Source organism: Phaethon aethereus (assembly GCF_964289735.1).
Source record: "Phaethon aethereus genome assembly, chromosome: 4".
Lineage (NCBI taxonomy): Eukaryota > Metazoa > Chordata > Aves > Phaethontiformes > Phaethontidae > Phaethon > Phaethon aethereus.
In genome coordinates this window covers 3,745,728-3,764,270 of record NC_138578.1, presented here as the reverse complement: position 1 = coordinate 3,764,270, position 18,543 = coordinate 3,745,728, and the positions used below count along the sequence as shown (strand labels likewise).

Here is an 18,543-nt window from a genome sequence, read left to right as displayed (position 1 = left end):
GTAAGGGAATTTGCTTACCTGCTGGCTGGGGATCACAACCGTATCGTCAATCATGGCACTGTCCCTCAGGTAGGAGGCATGGCTCAACGTGTGGGACCTGTCTGAACTGAAGGACCGCAGGCTGGTAGGTTGGTAGGATGCCATAGCAATAGATCAGCAGTACAGATGATGTTGTAAAGGTGTCATGATAGATCGAGTGGGAGAATGAAAAAAGCGTGCTATTAGCAATATGATGCAGCTTCCAGGGGGAGCAGAGAATAGTCACGGGGGGAAACCAGAGCTTTACAAATCTGTGTTATGCTACCTTTCCGACCAAGGGCCACAAAGTCTTCTGACTGACTTCCTGACTTCAAAATGCAGGACCTAGAGATTAATCTAGACGACAGTTTATTGTACACTCGCAAATACTTGGCTTTGTGGCATGATAGTTTCCTCATAACAAAGAGCATGAATTTCTTTTAAGCAAGGCTCTTTGGAGAAGTTCTGTCTCCTGCTACGTCACACAAGCAAGCCGCTACGGAAAACCAGAACGCTCACATCGGAAGAAAAGCTGAAACGACTCCTTCTGAAGCTTTGTTACCATCTGCACTCTCCCCTTAAAACAGTAAATAAGTAAGCTTGATCCTGTCCCCTGGAAGGTACACACAGCAAGGTGAATTGTGGCCAGCCACAAGCTCCGGTGTACAACAGACTTCTTCCTCTGGATGCCAACGGCATCTTTAGAGAGGCGGTCTGAGCGTCAGCACTGTTTTCTTTGTAAGCACACACAGCTCTACAGAAAGCTGGTTGCTGTAGCAATGAGAGATGCAAGGCAGTAAATAAGCTGCTTCCAAGCACTGGCTCAGAACGTAACTGCAGCATCCACTAGCAAAAAGCAAAAAAAAAAGACAAGTAAGACACCACAGAAGGACATGTTGAGGTAAATGGGGTTTCTGCTACCAAACAGCACTAGTTTTGGTCCTTTAAATATTTACTAGCAGCAGTATTACAACAGTGATTGTAAAAAACCCAGATCAACCGCCTTCAGATGTTGTACGTGTGCTCTGTGATGTTGTTCTACACCTTGAGGAGTATAGTACGTATAACTGAAGGAAGCAGTTTCAGTTTCATGGCTTACACATCCATGAGCAGCACTCGTAATGACTAACACGCTGGATCAGAACAATAGGCCATTTATCTAGATACAGAGATTTTTAAGGGAGGATGCGTTTTCAGCAGCTAGCAAGAAAAAAGTCGTGCGTACATTATGGATGTGAGATTTAAGTGCTTTAAATGCAGATCTTGTGGGAAATCATATTTTACCACCTGATTGAGACCAGTCGGGTTTTCTTTTTAACAATAGCCACAGTCACCCAATAATGTTTTTGACCCATTTTTAGAAGCAAATGGTTATCTTATTTTTATTAGAAGCACAGGACATTGAAGAATAACCAACGCTATTGATCATTGACTTATACCAATGGCCTATTTAGCACACTAGGTGGATCGTACAAAACTGAAAGCAAAGATAGCTGTTGCACAAGTAACAGCCTTAGGAAAATCTTGAGGAAAAAAAACCCCACAAACCGACAATAAACATCTCTCTTACATGCGATGAAATGTCTGTCACCCAGAGAAGTGGAAGGGGTGAGACATGTAAGACTGGTATTATTGGAATCATGCATTTCTGGAATAAAATTCTGATTCCATTAAAACAACCAACAAAATGTCAACAGAGACAGAAGGTCACCCTAACTGTCTGCATATAGCATTTCAGAAAAAAATTACAAAAGGGAATCCTGACTGAAGAGTATTTTGGTTAAACAGGTTCGTGTGAATTGGGCAGGCAGAGTACACCTTGCCTGTTCAGAACAAGGGTACTTCAGTGCACGTTTGTTCTTTGGCTGAAAAACAAGCCTCAGCAGCAGACCCCATTTGCCATCATTATCCTTTACTCGTTTCAACGTTCGACACTTTCAGAACTGCTTCGCTGCGCCATGCAATGCTCGTAAGAGGTTCACCATCCAAGTTGTAGGTTCTGCTATTCTGCTAATGTCATGTCCTGGATAGATACCGAATGAAAACAATTACGTACTAGACTTGACTGGTTCTCTGTATGGTGATTTTGTCCATATTCTCCTGCAGTTACCCTGCACTACTATCACCACTACAAATAGCCCAGTATTCTATCCACTACGTAGTGCCTGTATGTAAGCTCCTGTACATATCCAATACACTGAGGGTATGGACTTCATCTTCAGGCAAGATAGGCATAGGCATGACTGAGTACATTAGAAGTTTAAGTTTCCTACTACATTTAATCTCAAAACTAGTGTTCAGATGACACCGCCCCTCTTCTGTGTGCTCTAGCAGCTAAATGAAGAGCAAGCCAGTAGTTAAAAGGTTCTTCTGAGACTTAGAGATAAAGGTACTGGCTGAAACAACAGTCCAGTTACAGAAGCGTAGTGGCACTAAACAGAACTTATTGTTTATTATTGTGATAAGTCTTCAGGAATCCTATAAAAAAAATCCCAAAACTGTATCACAGAGACAAAACTAATGTCTAAATACAGATTCTTTCCAAATCTGGTTGATAAATCTCAAGTCACAGAGGTTTTGGGGTCAACAGCACTCAGCCCCAGAGACTGAGCTGTGGAACCCAGGAACGCTACAAAGCTCCTGAACACAAGAGTGTGTCTTGCCCGTCTTGGGTAATGCACAGGCATGTATCACTCACCTCTTCTAAGCCCTGTATAAAGCCCAGGTGGTATCCAGAAAATAAAAACAGCACAGTCTAAGCCAAGTTTCTAATCTGGATGAGCGGCAGACCATGCTGCAGTACACATCCACCTGCCAGCCTAGACAGACCTCCAGCCATCCCTAGTCCGGCTGAGTGTCTCTTGTTGTGGGAAGTACATGTTGTTTCAGAAGCTGGGAAAAGAACCTGGTATCATTGAAAGCTGCACAAATCCACCTTGAAAACCCTTCTTTATTTAAAGACCGAAAGCCTTCCTCACACCTGTCATCGACCAGAAAGGCGGAAGGGACTTACAATGACACGGGGTCTTTCCAAATGCTGGTGATCTGATATGATAAATCAGTTCTGGCTCTCAATACCCAGAGGGAGAATCCAGCCAGCGTGGTCCGTTCTCTTTATTTTTCTTACTCTACCACTGCTTCTCTGAAGGAAAAAGGCTAACCTGCCCAGCAGCACGGTGACAGAAGGACAGCTTCTAGCTGCTGTCACCTAGGGCGACTTCCCCGATCCTTGCGAACAGCATCTGTACAGGAACCAGGGAAGTTCCTGTGGGGCAGCGGCTATGCCATACTGTGACCTTTCCAGAAAGAGAGTACTGTTGGATCCGGATTCACCACTGCGTATCATCCTCATTTGTGGCTACAACTATCTCCGACAGCGGCGGCGTTCATTTGGTTCTCCAAATCAACATCCCGGCATACAGCAGGCCTCCAAAATGGATGAAGAGACAGGTGCCGTAAAAGAATATAGAGACAACATGTTTTCATGCTGTGTAATACCTACCTGGGCATGGTGCTAACGAAAGCGTATGAAAAAGAATGAAGGGGAGAGAGAAATAAAATAAATAGGGAAGATGGTTACAAAAGAAAAAGATATGTTTTTAAATCAAATTGTTTAATGCATAAGATTACGTGAGTCTAGACTGCTAATACTATTTCACTTTACTGAGTATCTTGAAAAAACAAAGGCAGTATAATGCGATGGAAATCACGTTAAAGCAGAAGCAAAATAACTTAAGCAGTCTCTGTGAAAATTCTTATAACCGGTAACCTGACAGTGACAGAAAATGAGACCGTGGAGTTCTAAAGATGTACTTTTTTTTTGTTCATTCTTTCTCCCTTTATCGTTTTGCTTCATTTCAATATAGTCCTGCTTGATACAGGATGTGAAATAGTTTTCATACAACACAAAATAAAACACATCAGCTACATGCCGGTGAAAATCTACTGAAATCCACCGACAGTATTTAAAAGCCAAAATATTCTAACTGGGAGCAGAAACTCGCTTAACGCTTGCTTGCACAATCACTTCTATACAGTACTTTAAAATTCAAACAAACAAACAAACAAACTTTGTTACCATTGAAAGCGCTTGATAAAAGGTTTTGATTTTTAAGCATTCTGATGTAGTTCATAAACATCCGCTGGGACTTAAAAAGCCACACAGTCACTTTGTTTTCAGTGGATTCACTGGAGCCGTCTAAAAACCAACAAAGCCTCCAAGCTTATAAGACCTGAATGATGAGGGATTTACACATGCTGCGAGGCAAACCAAACTGTTTCCTGGCATCTTTTGTTCCAGGAGCAATTCACAGCCTACTGAAGTAAACAGAATGGATCCTACTGATTTCACTCAGCTTTGGAAATGCCGCCAGAGTAACAGTCACGACTAGAAAATGAGGTAGCTTAAAAATTCCTTCTGTTGCCAAGACCTCAAGTTTTGGGGTTTGGGGTTTTTTTTGTTTGGTTGGTTGGGTTTTTCCCTTCCCTTCAGTGAACCTCAATTCTAAAGGCAGGAAGCCTGGAGACATTACTGATTTACACCAGACATTGTCATTTTCAAAGAGGAATGCCTGGGTAGCCTATTCTAAACTAGAACTGTGGGTGTTAATCTGCCAGTTTGAGTCTACGCTTATGAAAAGGGAACTCCATATTTTTCATAGACTGCAGTGATATTCTCTAAAATTTAAAATAAAATATGAAAGCTACAGGCATTATTATTCCACAAATACATCTAGGTTTAAGTTCAACTTGTTCGATCAAGTAATCAGTAACTTTTCTGGACTGAACACATGTTTTTTTTCTTCTTTTTTTTTAAATGTACAACATCGATACTGTGCTGTGCCAGTAGAAGGAAAATGATTCTCTTTCTTGTTAATTCAACCATGATGAAAAAGAGTCAATGTGCTTGCTGACAATATACTCAGTCACTAAGGAAAGTCCATTGCTCCTGTCCTTATCTCTGTAGTCAGTAAACTACTCTAAAAAGTCATCTCACCTAATGCTAAAGCACCCTGCCCACCTCCCCACCCATCCCCTGACTCATGGCAGGAGGAGGTGGGGATGATTCATAAGCCCTTTCCACAGACAGCTAGACTCTTCTTCCTTTGCCTGACCACAAAGACAATAAAGCTAGCTATGCCTCTTCAAGAACCAAGTAAGAATCACACAAAAATTCTTCGCTAGACTCCGAGTACAGTATTAGTGCCAAATGTATTCATTTCTGGACCGGTCAGGAAATACTCCTCCTGACCACGTCTTCCTCCTACAAAGTGGTGACTGCCATACTGACGTACCCAACAAAGAAATGACAAGCGCATCCCATGTCTCCCTTGAGTTCAAGACCCCGAGAAAGTGATTTCAAACATTTATAACAAAACGTGTGCAGAATTATCACAAGAAAAGACATGCGTCCAGGCAAATACCTGTCAGATCGTCCTCCTTCCAAGCTGTACCTTAGGTAGTTCATACCATCTAAGAACTGGCTGCTTGGTAATGAGTCATCTCCTAGTTCTCTGAGGTCTTCTGGCCTAAGGTACTCTCCTCCATCTCCTGTCATTGTGTCATCACCTTTAAACCAATCACAGAAGGGACAGAGATAAGCACACACACAAGTCGGATTTCATTTACAGGTTGGGATCTCACAGCTGGATGGCACAATAAACAGGAAGGCATTTTCCACTCCAGAAACACTGCAAACCACGAGCAATTAATGTATTTAATGAAACTGTCACATCAAGCAAAATCAAAGAAAAAAAAAAAATCAAGGTGATTAATCAATTAGATTTAATCTAATTTTTGCTGTTGCACATACTGTTAAGGGGCAAATTTCTTTGGTACTCTCTAAAGCACTGTCTCTCTGTTCCTTTATGCGTTTTAGCTCGCTGGTCACAGCTATCCTGTATCACAGCCTGAGAGTTTATGATTAAATATAACCACTTACTTGACTGTCAGCTGTGTGTTTTCAGCTGAAAAGGTGCTTTCTGTGGCCTTATGCCTGATAGTTGCAAATGCTAATTTAAACTCTCCATTGTCCAAACTCCACATCATATGAGGCTGTCTCACTCATGTTCCAACATCCTTCTGTGAGCACCAAAACCCCTCTTATTTCTAAAACATGGCAATATCCAGAAACTGAAAATAAACTCACATGCATAGATGGTAATGATCATTAATCAGAAAAGTTATTCATAATGAATCAAAGCCTTGGTTATCTGACAGAGTAACCTTTTTGCACATACCCTGAAGAACAGGGGTTTGTCGGGGTTTTTTTTAGGTCCAAATTTATTTTTCCCAGGAAATTCTGTCTTTATGAAGTCACAGTTTGCTTTCTCCCAGCAGACTAACAAAACAGATTACATTGCCAAGCAACATGTAGACGTTTCTTTTCCTTCCCCGCAACACGGTTTCTCTCCGCAGTTTCTGCCTGGAGATTTCGGCCACTTTCCCAAGGGTTAATTACTCCTGTATCAGCCTGCCAGCGGCTTGGTGTGGCCCACAGAACCGCACAACATGACCCTAGGCCACCGGCATCTTCAAACTTGCTCATTTTCAAAGCTACGTGGGCAAACGTCAAGAACCTGAAGCTCAGTTACATGAAGGAGATTGCAACTGTTGTACGGGAACGGTCCTCAGGGGCTCCACGTTCCAGCTGCGGTAATTCACCCCGATATGCTCGGAAATGCAAAGGATCGTAAAGGTCAGGTAAGTGGTATCCGTGCTGTTTCAAACAGAATTCATCTGGGCATCAGGAGAGCGGCCATTTATGTGATTTAAAGTCTTAATAAAGAAAAATTGCAAAAAAGACATAATTATTGTTACTGCTGCTGTTTCTGGTAGGGCATCTTCCCACCAAAAACGCTATGGATATTACAAGCTATGGGAGTGGTGCTCCCTACTAAAGGAAGAAACCTTGATATTTATTTTCATGAAACAAATCAAGCTAGTTTTTCTAGCTTGATGTTTCGGCTAATAAATAAATAAATAAATTACAATTTGTCATCTCAAACAAAGTAACCTTTGGAGGTTCTCAGGTTTTTTTGTATACACAAATATTATTTGCACAAATGAGGCCTACATCTTTTCGGTATAACAACAAAAGCTCTTGAAAATTCCATCTGCCCACATTAAGAGGGAGAAACTGGGCACAGTTTCACAGAAAACAATAAAATGCATTTAATCATTGCATGTTTCCTGTCTTCTGACAGATGATGCCTCCTGTTTCCTGGGAATGTCACATTACAAAGCACGGGGCTTAGTGAAAATTTGGAAGATATTAAGGCAACGCTGTTAATCACACAGTAAAAGGAATGTCAAGTTATATTTCAAATAAACTAGATACTTATAATCACACCAGACATTCCATCTATAAAAGCAACAAAGGCAAAATCTTCACCCCTTTCATCACACCCACATCCTTTTAGAAAAAAATAATCCAAACTCTACTCTTACGTCAGCTTTGGCCACTCATCTAAGACTTGTCAATAATGGGTCTAAGCAACACGAGCTGTTTTATGTGATGTCAGCATCTGCAAACAGTAACAAGACTATCCACGGATATTTCACGTCGTCTTCAGAACGTTTATCTGTTGGTAACACAGCTTACTTGCTAGCATACCGGTCCCTGTCAAAGCCACACACAGAGCTGTTTTCAAAGTCTGCATTAAAATTGAGCCAACCAACCGACTCGCAAAAATCCACAACGAATTAACTTTTTGCTCAAGTCCGCAGTACTTGTACGATGGCTCTTACTCCTCCTTTTTTTTTTCTTACACTTTTTGCTGACCACACATTATTTCTGCATATCGTGAATCCAATAGTATCCAAATAGAGCAACAGATCTCAGCTGCTAATTTTGAAGATAAGAGGAAGGGAAGCACCCGGGCAGATGCGACTGGCCACTCAGACGGTAAATATTCGCTTTACTCTGAGCAGTACAGAGGAAACAAAAAGCTAATTTTTGACATTTTTACCAAACCATCGAAACTGCAGCCCCGCGCTGATCTTGCTGTACTTCTATGTTGTCTTAAATTCAGCCGAAGGGACCAGTATGCCCTACCTATATCACTGCTTAAATCAGGCAACAATCATGAACCACGCTGGGATCCAAAAAGCGTTTTAAATGCAAAGCAACACTTACAAGGCAGCGGCTCTGAGGCACCCAGCCGCATGCAATTCTCAGCTTAGCAAATCAGTATCGGCTCGCAAGGAGAAGCGTTTCACGGACGTTTCTAAAACAGGCTAGCTTTTTTTCAGAAATTATCCGCTGGTACCAGGGAGCTACGCGAATGTTTGATCAAGTAAGCAGTTTTAAAGATTTCACCGCACCATTCTGGATACGCATCTACGGAGTCAATCTCGGTTAGGGAAGCCTCAACAAAGGCCGTTCCTACCATTCCTACAGTTCTCCTGCTACGTAAGTGAACTGCAAAATACAATTGCTGTAGAAGAATTGTTTCTCTGGAATTGTTTCTCACAAAACACACAGAGAAAATATAGGCAGAAATTTAAAAAAAAAAAAAAAAGGAAGGAGGGCTGTGATAGAAACTGCCAGAAATTGCTTTTAACAGATGCTTTTAAAGCCAGATACAGTTATGTGAGTTTGCCAAAATTATTGATTCCTCTGCAGCACGCAGATACGTGTACAGCTCCCCACATAAGTGCTGCTCCTTAAAAGTAACAGATGGAGAAGGGACAGCTATGGCAAGCACAATCTTTTATGGAATATCTAAGTCCTGAAGCATCCACAAAGGAATGTATATAATGCAGAGTTTCTCTGGCGCTTTCCTTGGACATCTTCACTTCCCTAAAGTCAATCCTCTATTTAATGCCCCCTCCCACCCCCGAAGTTTCCCTGAATTACACTTTGGCTAACGCTTTAAATTTCTTTATTTTTAGCCCGTCAGGAAAGCGGGGTTTCATGTACGGTTTCACGCCGGGTTTCACATATATCGATACCCGACTTAACATCAAGCATCGTGTCGGCTATTGGTAGCTCAAGGCAGCACTTGCAGAAAGACAGAAGGTGAAGCAAACGAAAACAAAAAAAATCCTCTACATCTACCCTCCAGGATCTGCGGGGAGGGGGAGACGCCTCGATCCGCTTTTCTCGCAAATTAACCTGCTGCGGAATGAATTCCAGTATTTCACAGGCGGCTACAACGGTCTTCATAAAGTTGCTACGTTGGATCTAGGTAACAGAGGATAAAAGCGCTGCGTTTTCAGAATCGGACCAGGACGAACTATCCCCACCTCCCTAAGCCGCAGAACCTTGGAAGGTCATCGATACCGGCCGGTACGCTGAGAAGTCTGAGGTGTGGTGGGGCTACCACGGCACGCGCAGTCAAACTGGGCCTCGGACGAGTTCTCTGCTTTCAAGAGGAGCAATAAAGCAGATCCCACAAGAATTCTGGGCAGGAAATGACATCAAAAGAACAAACTGGGGAAGGCGATAGAGAACTGATTTAGCTTTTTGCTCCATCAGAGCACTGCTTTCTTCTCATGGGAGAGGAAAATTCATCCTAGACCAGGTAAATATTTCCTATGAAACAGGGAATTTCCTCACACTACGAAACACATCAAGCACTAAGGAAGGAAAGCTTGGTCTAACACCTATATCTATGAGTCCCAGCAAACCTGCTGACAAAGACTCTGAACTCATTAAAGTGAAAAAAGGGGGGGGAAAAAAGTCTTTTCCTTCTTCCCAAGGACACAAAGTATTTTCTAATCTTGCCTTTGTAAAAGCCACATGGCAAATACCCCTCTTTTCCGTAGCGCTCTTAAAAATATTTGTAAAACGTTACGTACTGACACACAAGTCATCTTTCAGAGCCATGTTTTTCCAGGGAACAACAGCCCAAGAAGTCTGCTGCCCACAGAACAGGTAATGACTGGGAGAGGTCACTTTGACTACAAAGAATCCGTAAGCAGTGTCAGCAGCCATAAAATCTTTAGCAAAATAAGGTTAATGTAAATGTAAAAGCAACCAGATTTTATCAATCATGAGCGGGAATAACATCCAGTAGCTTTAAAGACAGATTAGATCAGATGGAGAAGACTAGTCAAAAATACATTTCTCCTTTTTAACATGCTGGTTATGATTTACTTCAGCGAAGAAGGTATTGTAGGTCGCCTTATAGCTTCAATCTCTGAAGAAAACAATTCAGTGCTCAACGTTGCTCATAAGGTAACAACTTAGGAAATAATGTATAGGTAAATACAGTAGCGTCTCCTGGTCATGCCCACGCGTTAGTCCTTCTTTGCAGTAACAAATGTGTGTCTGTAGTTTGGGTCATGCCGACACATGTTACCGACATCATTTATTATTGCTAATCTGGTCAATTCTACTTTTTGTCAACGACACCGATGCAAATGAAAAACAGCAGTTTCTTTAAAACGTTTGCCAACATTTTTGCAACCTAACCACAGTCTCTTAGTTTTCATTACTAAAATGTTGGCAAGTCAGCAATCTTTAGCAATTCTACCCCAACAAAAATAATTTCATTTCTTTCTAATGACAATACCAGATATTTTTTAAAAAGCTACATTCTCTGTGAAAGATTTCAGTGAAAAAATCCAAGCAAGACTTTCTCATAACTTTTTTTTTCACATTCCTAGCAACAGTGTCAGTAAGGTTATAAGAGAAAAATTGAGCAGCTAACTATTATATTGAGAACCTTTTGTGTTGACAACATATGAATAAAAAAAAGGCAACCAATTTTCAGATTTCCTGTTGCATTTGCACATCTGGCACTCAGAAGAAAAAAAAATTCTCATTTTGCTCATGGGAAAAAAAAAAAAAAAAGAAGAAAATATAAGTAACCTCAACAATACCATGTAAACAAAAGCAACTTTCCAGAGAAGACTCTCCCTTCATCTTGGATGACTTTGTTAAAACGTACCAGCAAGAAACTCTCTGCATAGCAAGCCTTACAGGGCATCTAAAGCATACAAATCTCTAGGAAATGGGAGGTAGACATTGCCATATTTACTGTGCAGGTTATCATAAGTGAAGTTTTAAGAATCAACTCTTATTCATCAGCTGCTTCTTTCTGAGCACAGATTTCTTTTCGTTAAGCAAGGTTTCAGTTAAATTATCAATACATAGCTTTTGATTTACTTCAAATCAAAATTTGATCAATGTTGATCAAAAAGATCAACAATCTTTGTCTACATTTTATACTATTGGTTATAAGAGGCTTAATTTAGAGTGCGAATGAGTTCAGCGGTGTTATTCTGAATTTACAGTGGTTTAATGTCCACCAACGGCAACTTACTTAAGTCTAAAACCAAGAATAGTTACTGGCTGCAACTTTGACTTCCAGGTTTAGGGAAAGTTATTCCTTACGTCTCCCAACAAACTGAGCCACTGCTTCAGTGGAACTACGTGCACGTACAACGGCGATGAATTCAGCCCAGACTTAACTGCTCATTTCTCACACGTATGCCATCGGATCAGCGTACTCTAAGGCCGTGTGCGGAAGCACTCAGGAAATTCGCCCTCCTATTTTAGCGCTGTTGGCTGCTGTTATAGATACTATTAAGGAATTCAGTATGCTTATCAAAGGGCACGCCGCAGTCACCACAAATCTGAAGCGATACACTTGGACAAGAGAATAGTCTTGGGTACCAGAGCACATTATCCTTAAAATAACTAGGTGGCCAGTTAGTTCCAGGCATGCAGGTACGAAGGTAAGCAAACAGACACATCTGGCATTTTCTTCACAGCTCCCAACGTGCCGGGCAAAGCAGCTCATCATTATCCCATTCTACAACTGAAAGACGAGGTAATCGGAGTGACTTCCGCAGAGTCATTTAGAAACCACCGACAGTACCAGAAATAAATTTCTGAACCCTTCCAGGGTGTCCGTCTGTAAAGTAGCAAATTCCCAGTCCTTTGTGAGCGTATGTCTGCATCAGATATACGTTTGTAGGTTCTCTTCGTTGGCAGTTTCTCTACACCAGAGGGAATTGTCTACTCTGAAAACAACTTTTTTCAATCACAAAGAGTTCTTCTTCCTTTTTAATCTGATGTAATCAGGTCCGGATTAGCTGTGAGCTGCTTTCTGGAACCTAAGAACAGATTTTTGATGTCCTTAAGCGACGTAGTAGTTCACAGACATGCCAGCTTGCCACTGATGCGCGTACATGAAGGGATAGCAAACCCCATTTTTACACAGATACTAGTACTGTGAATATGTCTGAATGATGTAGTATCACAATTTTGAGTAAGCCTTAAAACTAAAAAGGAGAAAAATATGCAACTCCATGAGAGGAAAAATGCAACAATCTGACACTGGGTCATTCTCATATGTGGGCATTAATGCATATTTTACTTTATAAATTATTTAAGGACACGTGATGATGCTGTTTCCATTTTTAGAAACACTTCAGCAAATTCAATGTCCTAATCACATTCTTTTTAAGATGACTTCATGATTTCTAATTTTTTTTAAAGAAACATAAAAGTAAAAAAAAAAAAAAGCCAACAACATCACCTTGTGCCTCAATTAGGCATAGGCTTGACTCTTTAGCAGCTTTTAGACAAGCATGCCTCATCAGAGACGCTTTTTGTTCTTTGGATATTGTGAATCCAACTGATTTTTGAGACTCCATTGACTATTTGCACATCATAGTTCGCTCAACATTTGTCTATCCCTTCTCTGCAACTGACACGTCAGCATTAATTGCTGCGCGGTGTGAACTGACCTTTATGGTAGCCATCTCAGGGGCGTGCTGTTTCTGACGGTGGTGCCTCACCTTCTACTTCAGGCTTTCTATTACCTTCTGCCTGCAAAGGTAGTCTGGCCGAAAAATAACTTGTCAGAACAAAGAAAGAGATTAATTTTCAGACAGATCAGTTCTCTGCGTTGGTTCACCACATGGTGAAACGTTTGTGCTGACATGATGGAGGATGTGGGAAAGCGTGGTTAGAGCTATAACAACTTCTTGTAGCAGCCAGAACTTAGTCTCCAAGAGACAGTGAAACCAGAGCTTTTGAAAATTAACTGGACTGAAAACAGAGGAGGGGATGAGGAGGCCCAAAAAGACACAAATGAGAGCTCTTCGACAACCTGCTTTGCCCGTTGGTCTTGTATCCTCTGTACACAGCACTACACTTACTGTACTCCCTCAGATGGGAGTCACAAGGATATACCACTGGCGGTTTGTACAGCTCTTTCGCCACGAAAATAACGCACGAAATGAGTACAGAGGAGCGGCAACATGCTCCTCAATATTAACATATGGGACAATTAAGAAAAAAAGGTTCCTGCCTTTCCTACGTTTTCCTGCGTGTCTGCACTCACTCAGCCCTAACAGAAACATCTGCTTGCACTCAACTTGGCTAATTCTGTAGATGCCACTAAAATAGGTTTCGCGAGGGGCTTCGCAGGAATTGCCCTTTACTGAGGATCCCGCAGGTGCAAATCGCCTCTCTTGTGGCAACAGCTTTAAAGGAACTAAACTCCGTAGCCATAAGAACAGCTAAGCCGGACACGGTGATAAAAATGCAGTTTTTAAGTACAACTCTATCCACGCACAGCGCTTCTGCTGGCATGGATACGCGTATCCGAAAGCGCATCTCCTAACAGCTAGACCTGCGGGAGGCTGTAGTGCAACCTCCGCCCTTAGGGAGAAGCACTTCATCTTTTTTGCAAGATCAGGCCATCACCTTCCGAACAGTGATTGTGTTACACCCGCACCCTGCTGAGCGATTACCAGTGGATAATTATCCTTAAAGAGTCTCCACGGTAGACTGTAGTGCCAACAGAGAACGTAGCAGCAACAGACACGTGCACGCGTGTATTCCTGTGGTGCATGAACAAACTGCTTAATAAAACTGTGCCGAAACATCTTTGGCCTTGACGGTCACAAAGCAGGAAAAGACTTATTAATGCCGTAGAATATCTGATACACGTAGGGCCACGTAACACGCTTGCAGCAGATGAAGTCGGATTTTTCTATAATCATGTTTTTACTAGCCTATGAAGTTTCCTTTTTTCCACTCCTTCCTTGATCCTTGCACAAAACTTTATGAATCCAATTTCACCTAGTCCGTTATCGGCATGGGTATTTCTCTTTCCCCAACAAGGCACACCTGCTTCTGTACTTAACTCTGATACTCATCATCTGAAAAACAGTAATCTGATTTAAAAAAACCAAAGCAAACAAATGCGATTTTAAATAACAAGTATGATCTGGTTCTGTTCCAAGGAAAGTTGGGGTTTTTTTCAGGTACAGTAAAAGGTAAAGAATTCTGATTAATAATACAATTGCTGAACATAAAAATGCTTTATGAAAATTGAAGAAGAATTAGTGGGATTCTCAGTCCATTCAAAATATTTTAAAATAGGCTACACAGAGCAGGACCTTACGTACCAAGGCGAGCTATGTCATAGGTTATATGTTCCTTTATTGTATGCTGCTAAGACTGGATGATGCACTTAAATTTGTTTTACGAATATTTAGACTAGATCTAAGGAAGAAATTGGTCACAACGAGGGTGGTGAAACCCTGGCCCAGACTGCCCAGAGCAGTGGCCGATGCCCCATCCCTGGAAACATCCCAGCCCAGGCTGGACGGGGCTCTGAGCAACCTGCTCTACTTGACAATGTCTCTGCCCATGGCAGGGGGTTGGACTAGGTGACCTCTAACGGTCCTTTCCAACCCAAACTGTTCTATGATTCCACGATTATTAACGTAACAGCATATAATTATGCAATATAACTGTTTCCCAGGCAAAACGCAAAATACTTACCACCAGTGATGAACAAGCTCCACAGTGGGAGCTGAAATACTTATTTGCTCAAGTGCTCTTCTCATGCTCAACTTCATAATTATCTAATTACAGCTGGCAGGTTTACTGGGTCATGTTAATTTATTTCAGAATATATTGTGTCACTTTAAAGCAGCTAAGAACACAGCATTACAGAAACCTTATTGCTAGCGTCTTCTAAAGACTACACCACCCCTTAAAGGTTCATCCACTTTTTTAATAAAGTTTTGCGGTCTTCCTGCCGCCAGCTATTTTACATTCCTGTGACAAGTACCGTCCACGTGAGGAATTCTCGCAACATCCTGAACGTTTTGCCTCTAGAAACGGGTTTTACAAGGACGATGGCGTGAAGTGCTTTAAGTGTGACCAACCTACTTAGCAACCTGCAGCAGGGTCACAGAGGCACTATCGGTCTGAGTGCTCAGCACTGAGCCCTGAGAAGCAACGTGCCAGAGTACCTATGTCGTACCTATGTCGTGCCTATGTCGTGCTTGCTGGCTACAGACAAACAGCAGAGAATGTTAATTCAAAGCACTGGAGAGCATTAGTCATGCCTGATGGCCACAGTAAGTTCTGCCAACATACTCAAGATACAGATAATAAATCTCGGATTATCTGGCTTCCCTTCTTCCTCCCACCTTTCAGGAAACACACGCCCAGTCACACTTCAAAAGTAATGAAAAGGAGCAGTGTTAGGCACCCAGATTAAGCAAGTGCATGTTGCTTCAACAGAAAAAATAAAACAGAGTTAAACAAAAAGAGAAAGTTTGTAAGTCTTACTCCACGAACTTCTGCTAACAGCACCTGTGCCACTATAAGCTTCACCATCACTGAAGCGTTCATCATCAGAGTGTTTAAAGGCTGTACAACATACAAAGCGGTTTGAGAAAAAGGAATACCCTGTATTAATCCTGCAGAAGCAGAAAGACATACGAGGCTTTGCGGATTTAAAGATGGCTAAAAGGTAGTTCAAAAGATTGGGAGAAAATTCAACACAGTGAACATAAGGCTATAAGCAATTCAAAGGCCATTTATGACAATAGTTACACAAGTAGCTGACTGTTTTTCAAGCAGAGAAAATGTAGCAAAAACATGCCTAAGAGAAATAATTCCACTGATCATGATGCAGCAGAAAATATTTTCTTTTGAATCACACTTGTTTGCTTTCGCTTGCAGCTTTGCGAGCATTAAAAAAAAAAAAAAAAGAGTAGTATCTGGAACCTAAATGCCATATTTTCTCAAGAGTGTAACTCATTTATCAGCATAAGTCTAATTTCAAAAAATAATACAAGCAGTTTAGGAACATGAAAGCCATTAAGTTCCAGTACCGTTTAGAATCACAAGGGCATCTGTGTTCTTCGTAAAAGGAAAAAAACCCAACCCTGTAACCCACGTTCCTAAATCCCTAGGACTTTTTGAAATTAGCCACTCTACAAAGCATGTGCATGAAATAATAACAACCATAAAATGGCATATGTGAGATACTGTAATATTAATTAACACTGCCAAGAGTACAAAAGAAAATTTTTGCAAACACATGTACATTTATCAGATGCCATTGCGATTAAAATTTGCAAGAAGTCATGTGTGAATTAGAAAGGGATGTTTCCAAGCTATTTCCTTAATTCTGCGCTGTATAAAACCGCAGTACTTTATCAATCCCTCCGGAAGTTCACGGAAATTTTCCTGGGACTTAGCTAAGCGGTACGACATATGCCTCCTGTCTGTACATACAATAGACTCCGAAACCCGAGTGCCAAACTTATTAGCATGTTGTTACTTTATGTCATGCCGTCTGTATCTGCGATTCGTGTGTGCCAAGAGCTCCCTCAAGGGAACCGCCTCCTCACCTTCCACCTTATGCATCTTCTTACACAAATGTTTCCAATTAGGAGGAACTCCTAGATATATGTATCCCAAATAGGTCCAGAAAATTTACTGCTCAAATTCCTCTTCATGGCAGGGTCAAACCCAGCTTTGGGACAGCTCTACACTGAAATGTTAAAATGTGAAGTTGGGAAATGTTTTCATTTGTTGATTTGGTTCAGATTAGCTTTTTCTGAAAAAGACGTAGGGGTCCAGGATTCTGGTTTGGGTCAACTTTTGGCATCTTTATTCAAATGCCTTAACGGCTACATCATTAAAAAAAGGCCATTAGACAGAACATCATTTCAAGCACTGAGAAATGAAGATGTCAAAGTACTTAAGCAGCTATCTTGAGTCTATATGACAGGTTACATAAGTGATATGGAATAGGAACTTAGCAAAGTTGCTCACCTTCTTCATCTGAAACGTCCAGGACCTCAGTCATTGTCTCAGGTACATTTAGCTTGTGCTTCTCTGTTACAGTCTGCAAAGACAGAATCATCAATCCCCAAATTAAACACCAAAAATAGCAGCAAAGTTTACAGCAGGATATTTTCAACAGCAACAGCAGTGGGATCTGCCGAGGCATTTTATAATGCGTTTCCCCTTCCCCTGACTTTATTTTTCATCTTTACTCCAGAAGCTCCTACTCTCAGTGCTGTATAAGGTAACATTTATTCTGGCAGAAAAGTACCAAAAAAAAAAAAAAAGCTAATGAGCTGGTCAGAGGAATAAAAGAAAAGAAAACTCTCAGCAAATTTATTTATAAACGGTGCATGTAGAACAATTCAGCTCAATGTTTCCAAGATGATTTTAAAATGAATTAGGTAATGTCTACAGAAGAGCTCCAGAAAGTTATATGTGGCATATGGAAATTATTAAATTGTAAAGCATTTGGAAATGAAGTTATGAATGATGTGAAATTTTTAAACTAAAAAAAGATGGGGAGGATTTACACAGATCACTTGAAACATTTCTTCCCCCCCCCCCAAAAAGTGGCTACGCTGCATATTAATGATATCCTTTTCATAAATCATGTATATTCCCCCAAATCACGTACACATCGGGGCGGGGTGGGGGGAGTTATTTGAAGATTCTGATATATTTTGTGCACCTAAAAGCTTAAAATACTGTGATACAAGGCAAGTACGGACCAAGGACCGCTGGGAGGACACTGTTTAAGGGTGACAGCACAGAAGTAGGAGAACACCAGGAGATTTTTTTTTTTTTTTTTTTTTAATATGGTTTTATCTTCAAAAATGACCTCCAGAAGGAACTAGAAGATGTTCAGGGGTGCTGAATCAAGAACGGGGACATCCTTTTAGCATCAAGGTACACACTGGAGAAGGAGATGAAGAGTAATGAGAGCATTCGTAGGGAGTGCAAGGTGTGAAGAAGTTGCCTGTACGAAACTCTTTGGTGTGTTAATGATACAGGAGGCAAAATGCCAAGGACTTCAAGGAGAGCAGTGATCAGAAGAGCATTAGTCACAACAGAAAGATCAATCTTTCCCTGGCTCCACCCAGCTCTGCAGCCAGTCAGCTGAACTGGGGAGCTGTGGAGGGGAGTCAACACATCGCGCTTTAAGGTACGCGGCAGCAGACGTGCCCCTTCGGCACCGAGAGGAACGTCAGGAGGCCACGCGTCTTGTGAAACTGCCGCCGAGGTAGCACCTCACTCCTCGTGTGGACGGTAGCTTTCAAGCACAAATTAACATTTCACGCAGAAGTAGTGAAGGAGCGTACAATCTGAGGGATAATTAATGTCAGCCGGATCCCGAGTCCCTTACGCAATACGCTTCTGGGAAAATGCCCATCGATATCAAGCGGTGGAGCCAACAGCAGTTTTTGCTGCACAAAACTCACTAGGAATTTCCTGATTCTGTT

The 18,543-nt window shown here is 41.4% G+C and overlaps 1 protein-coding gene across 1 annotated transcript in view; it reads right to left on the bottom strand.

Annotated features, from left to right (window-relative positions):
- ANK2 (ankyrin 2) overlaps positions 1-18,543 on the bottom strand; it is a gene marked incomplete at its 3' end in the record, with an annotated part of 250,813 nt that overhangs the window by 62,055 nt on the left and 170,215 nt on the right. The window contains exons 23-26 of the mRNA XM_081999639.1: positions 17,069-17,141; positions 15,572-15,652; positions 5,442-5,586; positions 19-121 (exon numbers count right to left, since the gene is read on the bottom strand). Of these exons, the coding sequence (XP_081855765.1) occupies positions 19-121; positions 5,442-5,586; positions 15,572-15,652; positions 17,069-17,141 (402 nt within the window). The remainder of the gene's footprint in view (positions 1-18; positions 122-5,441; positions 5,587-15,571; positions 15,653-17,068; positions 17,142-18,543) is intronic.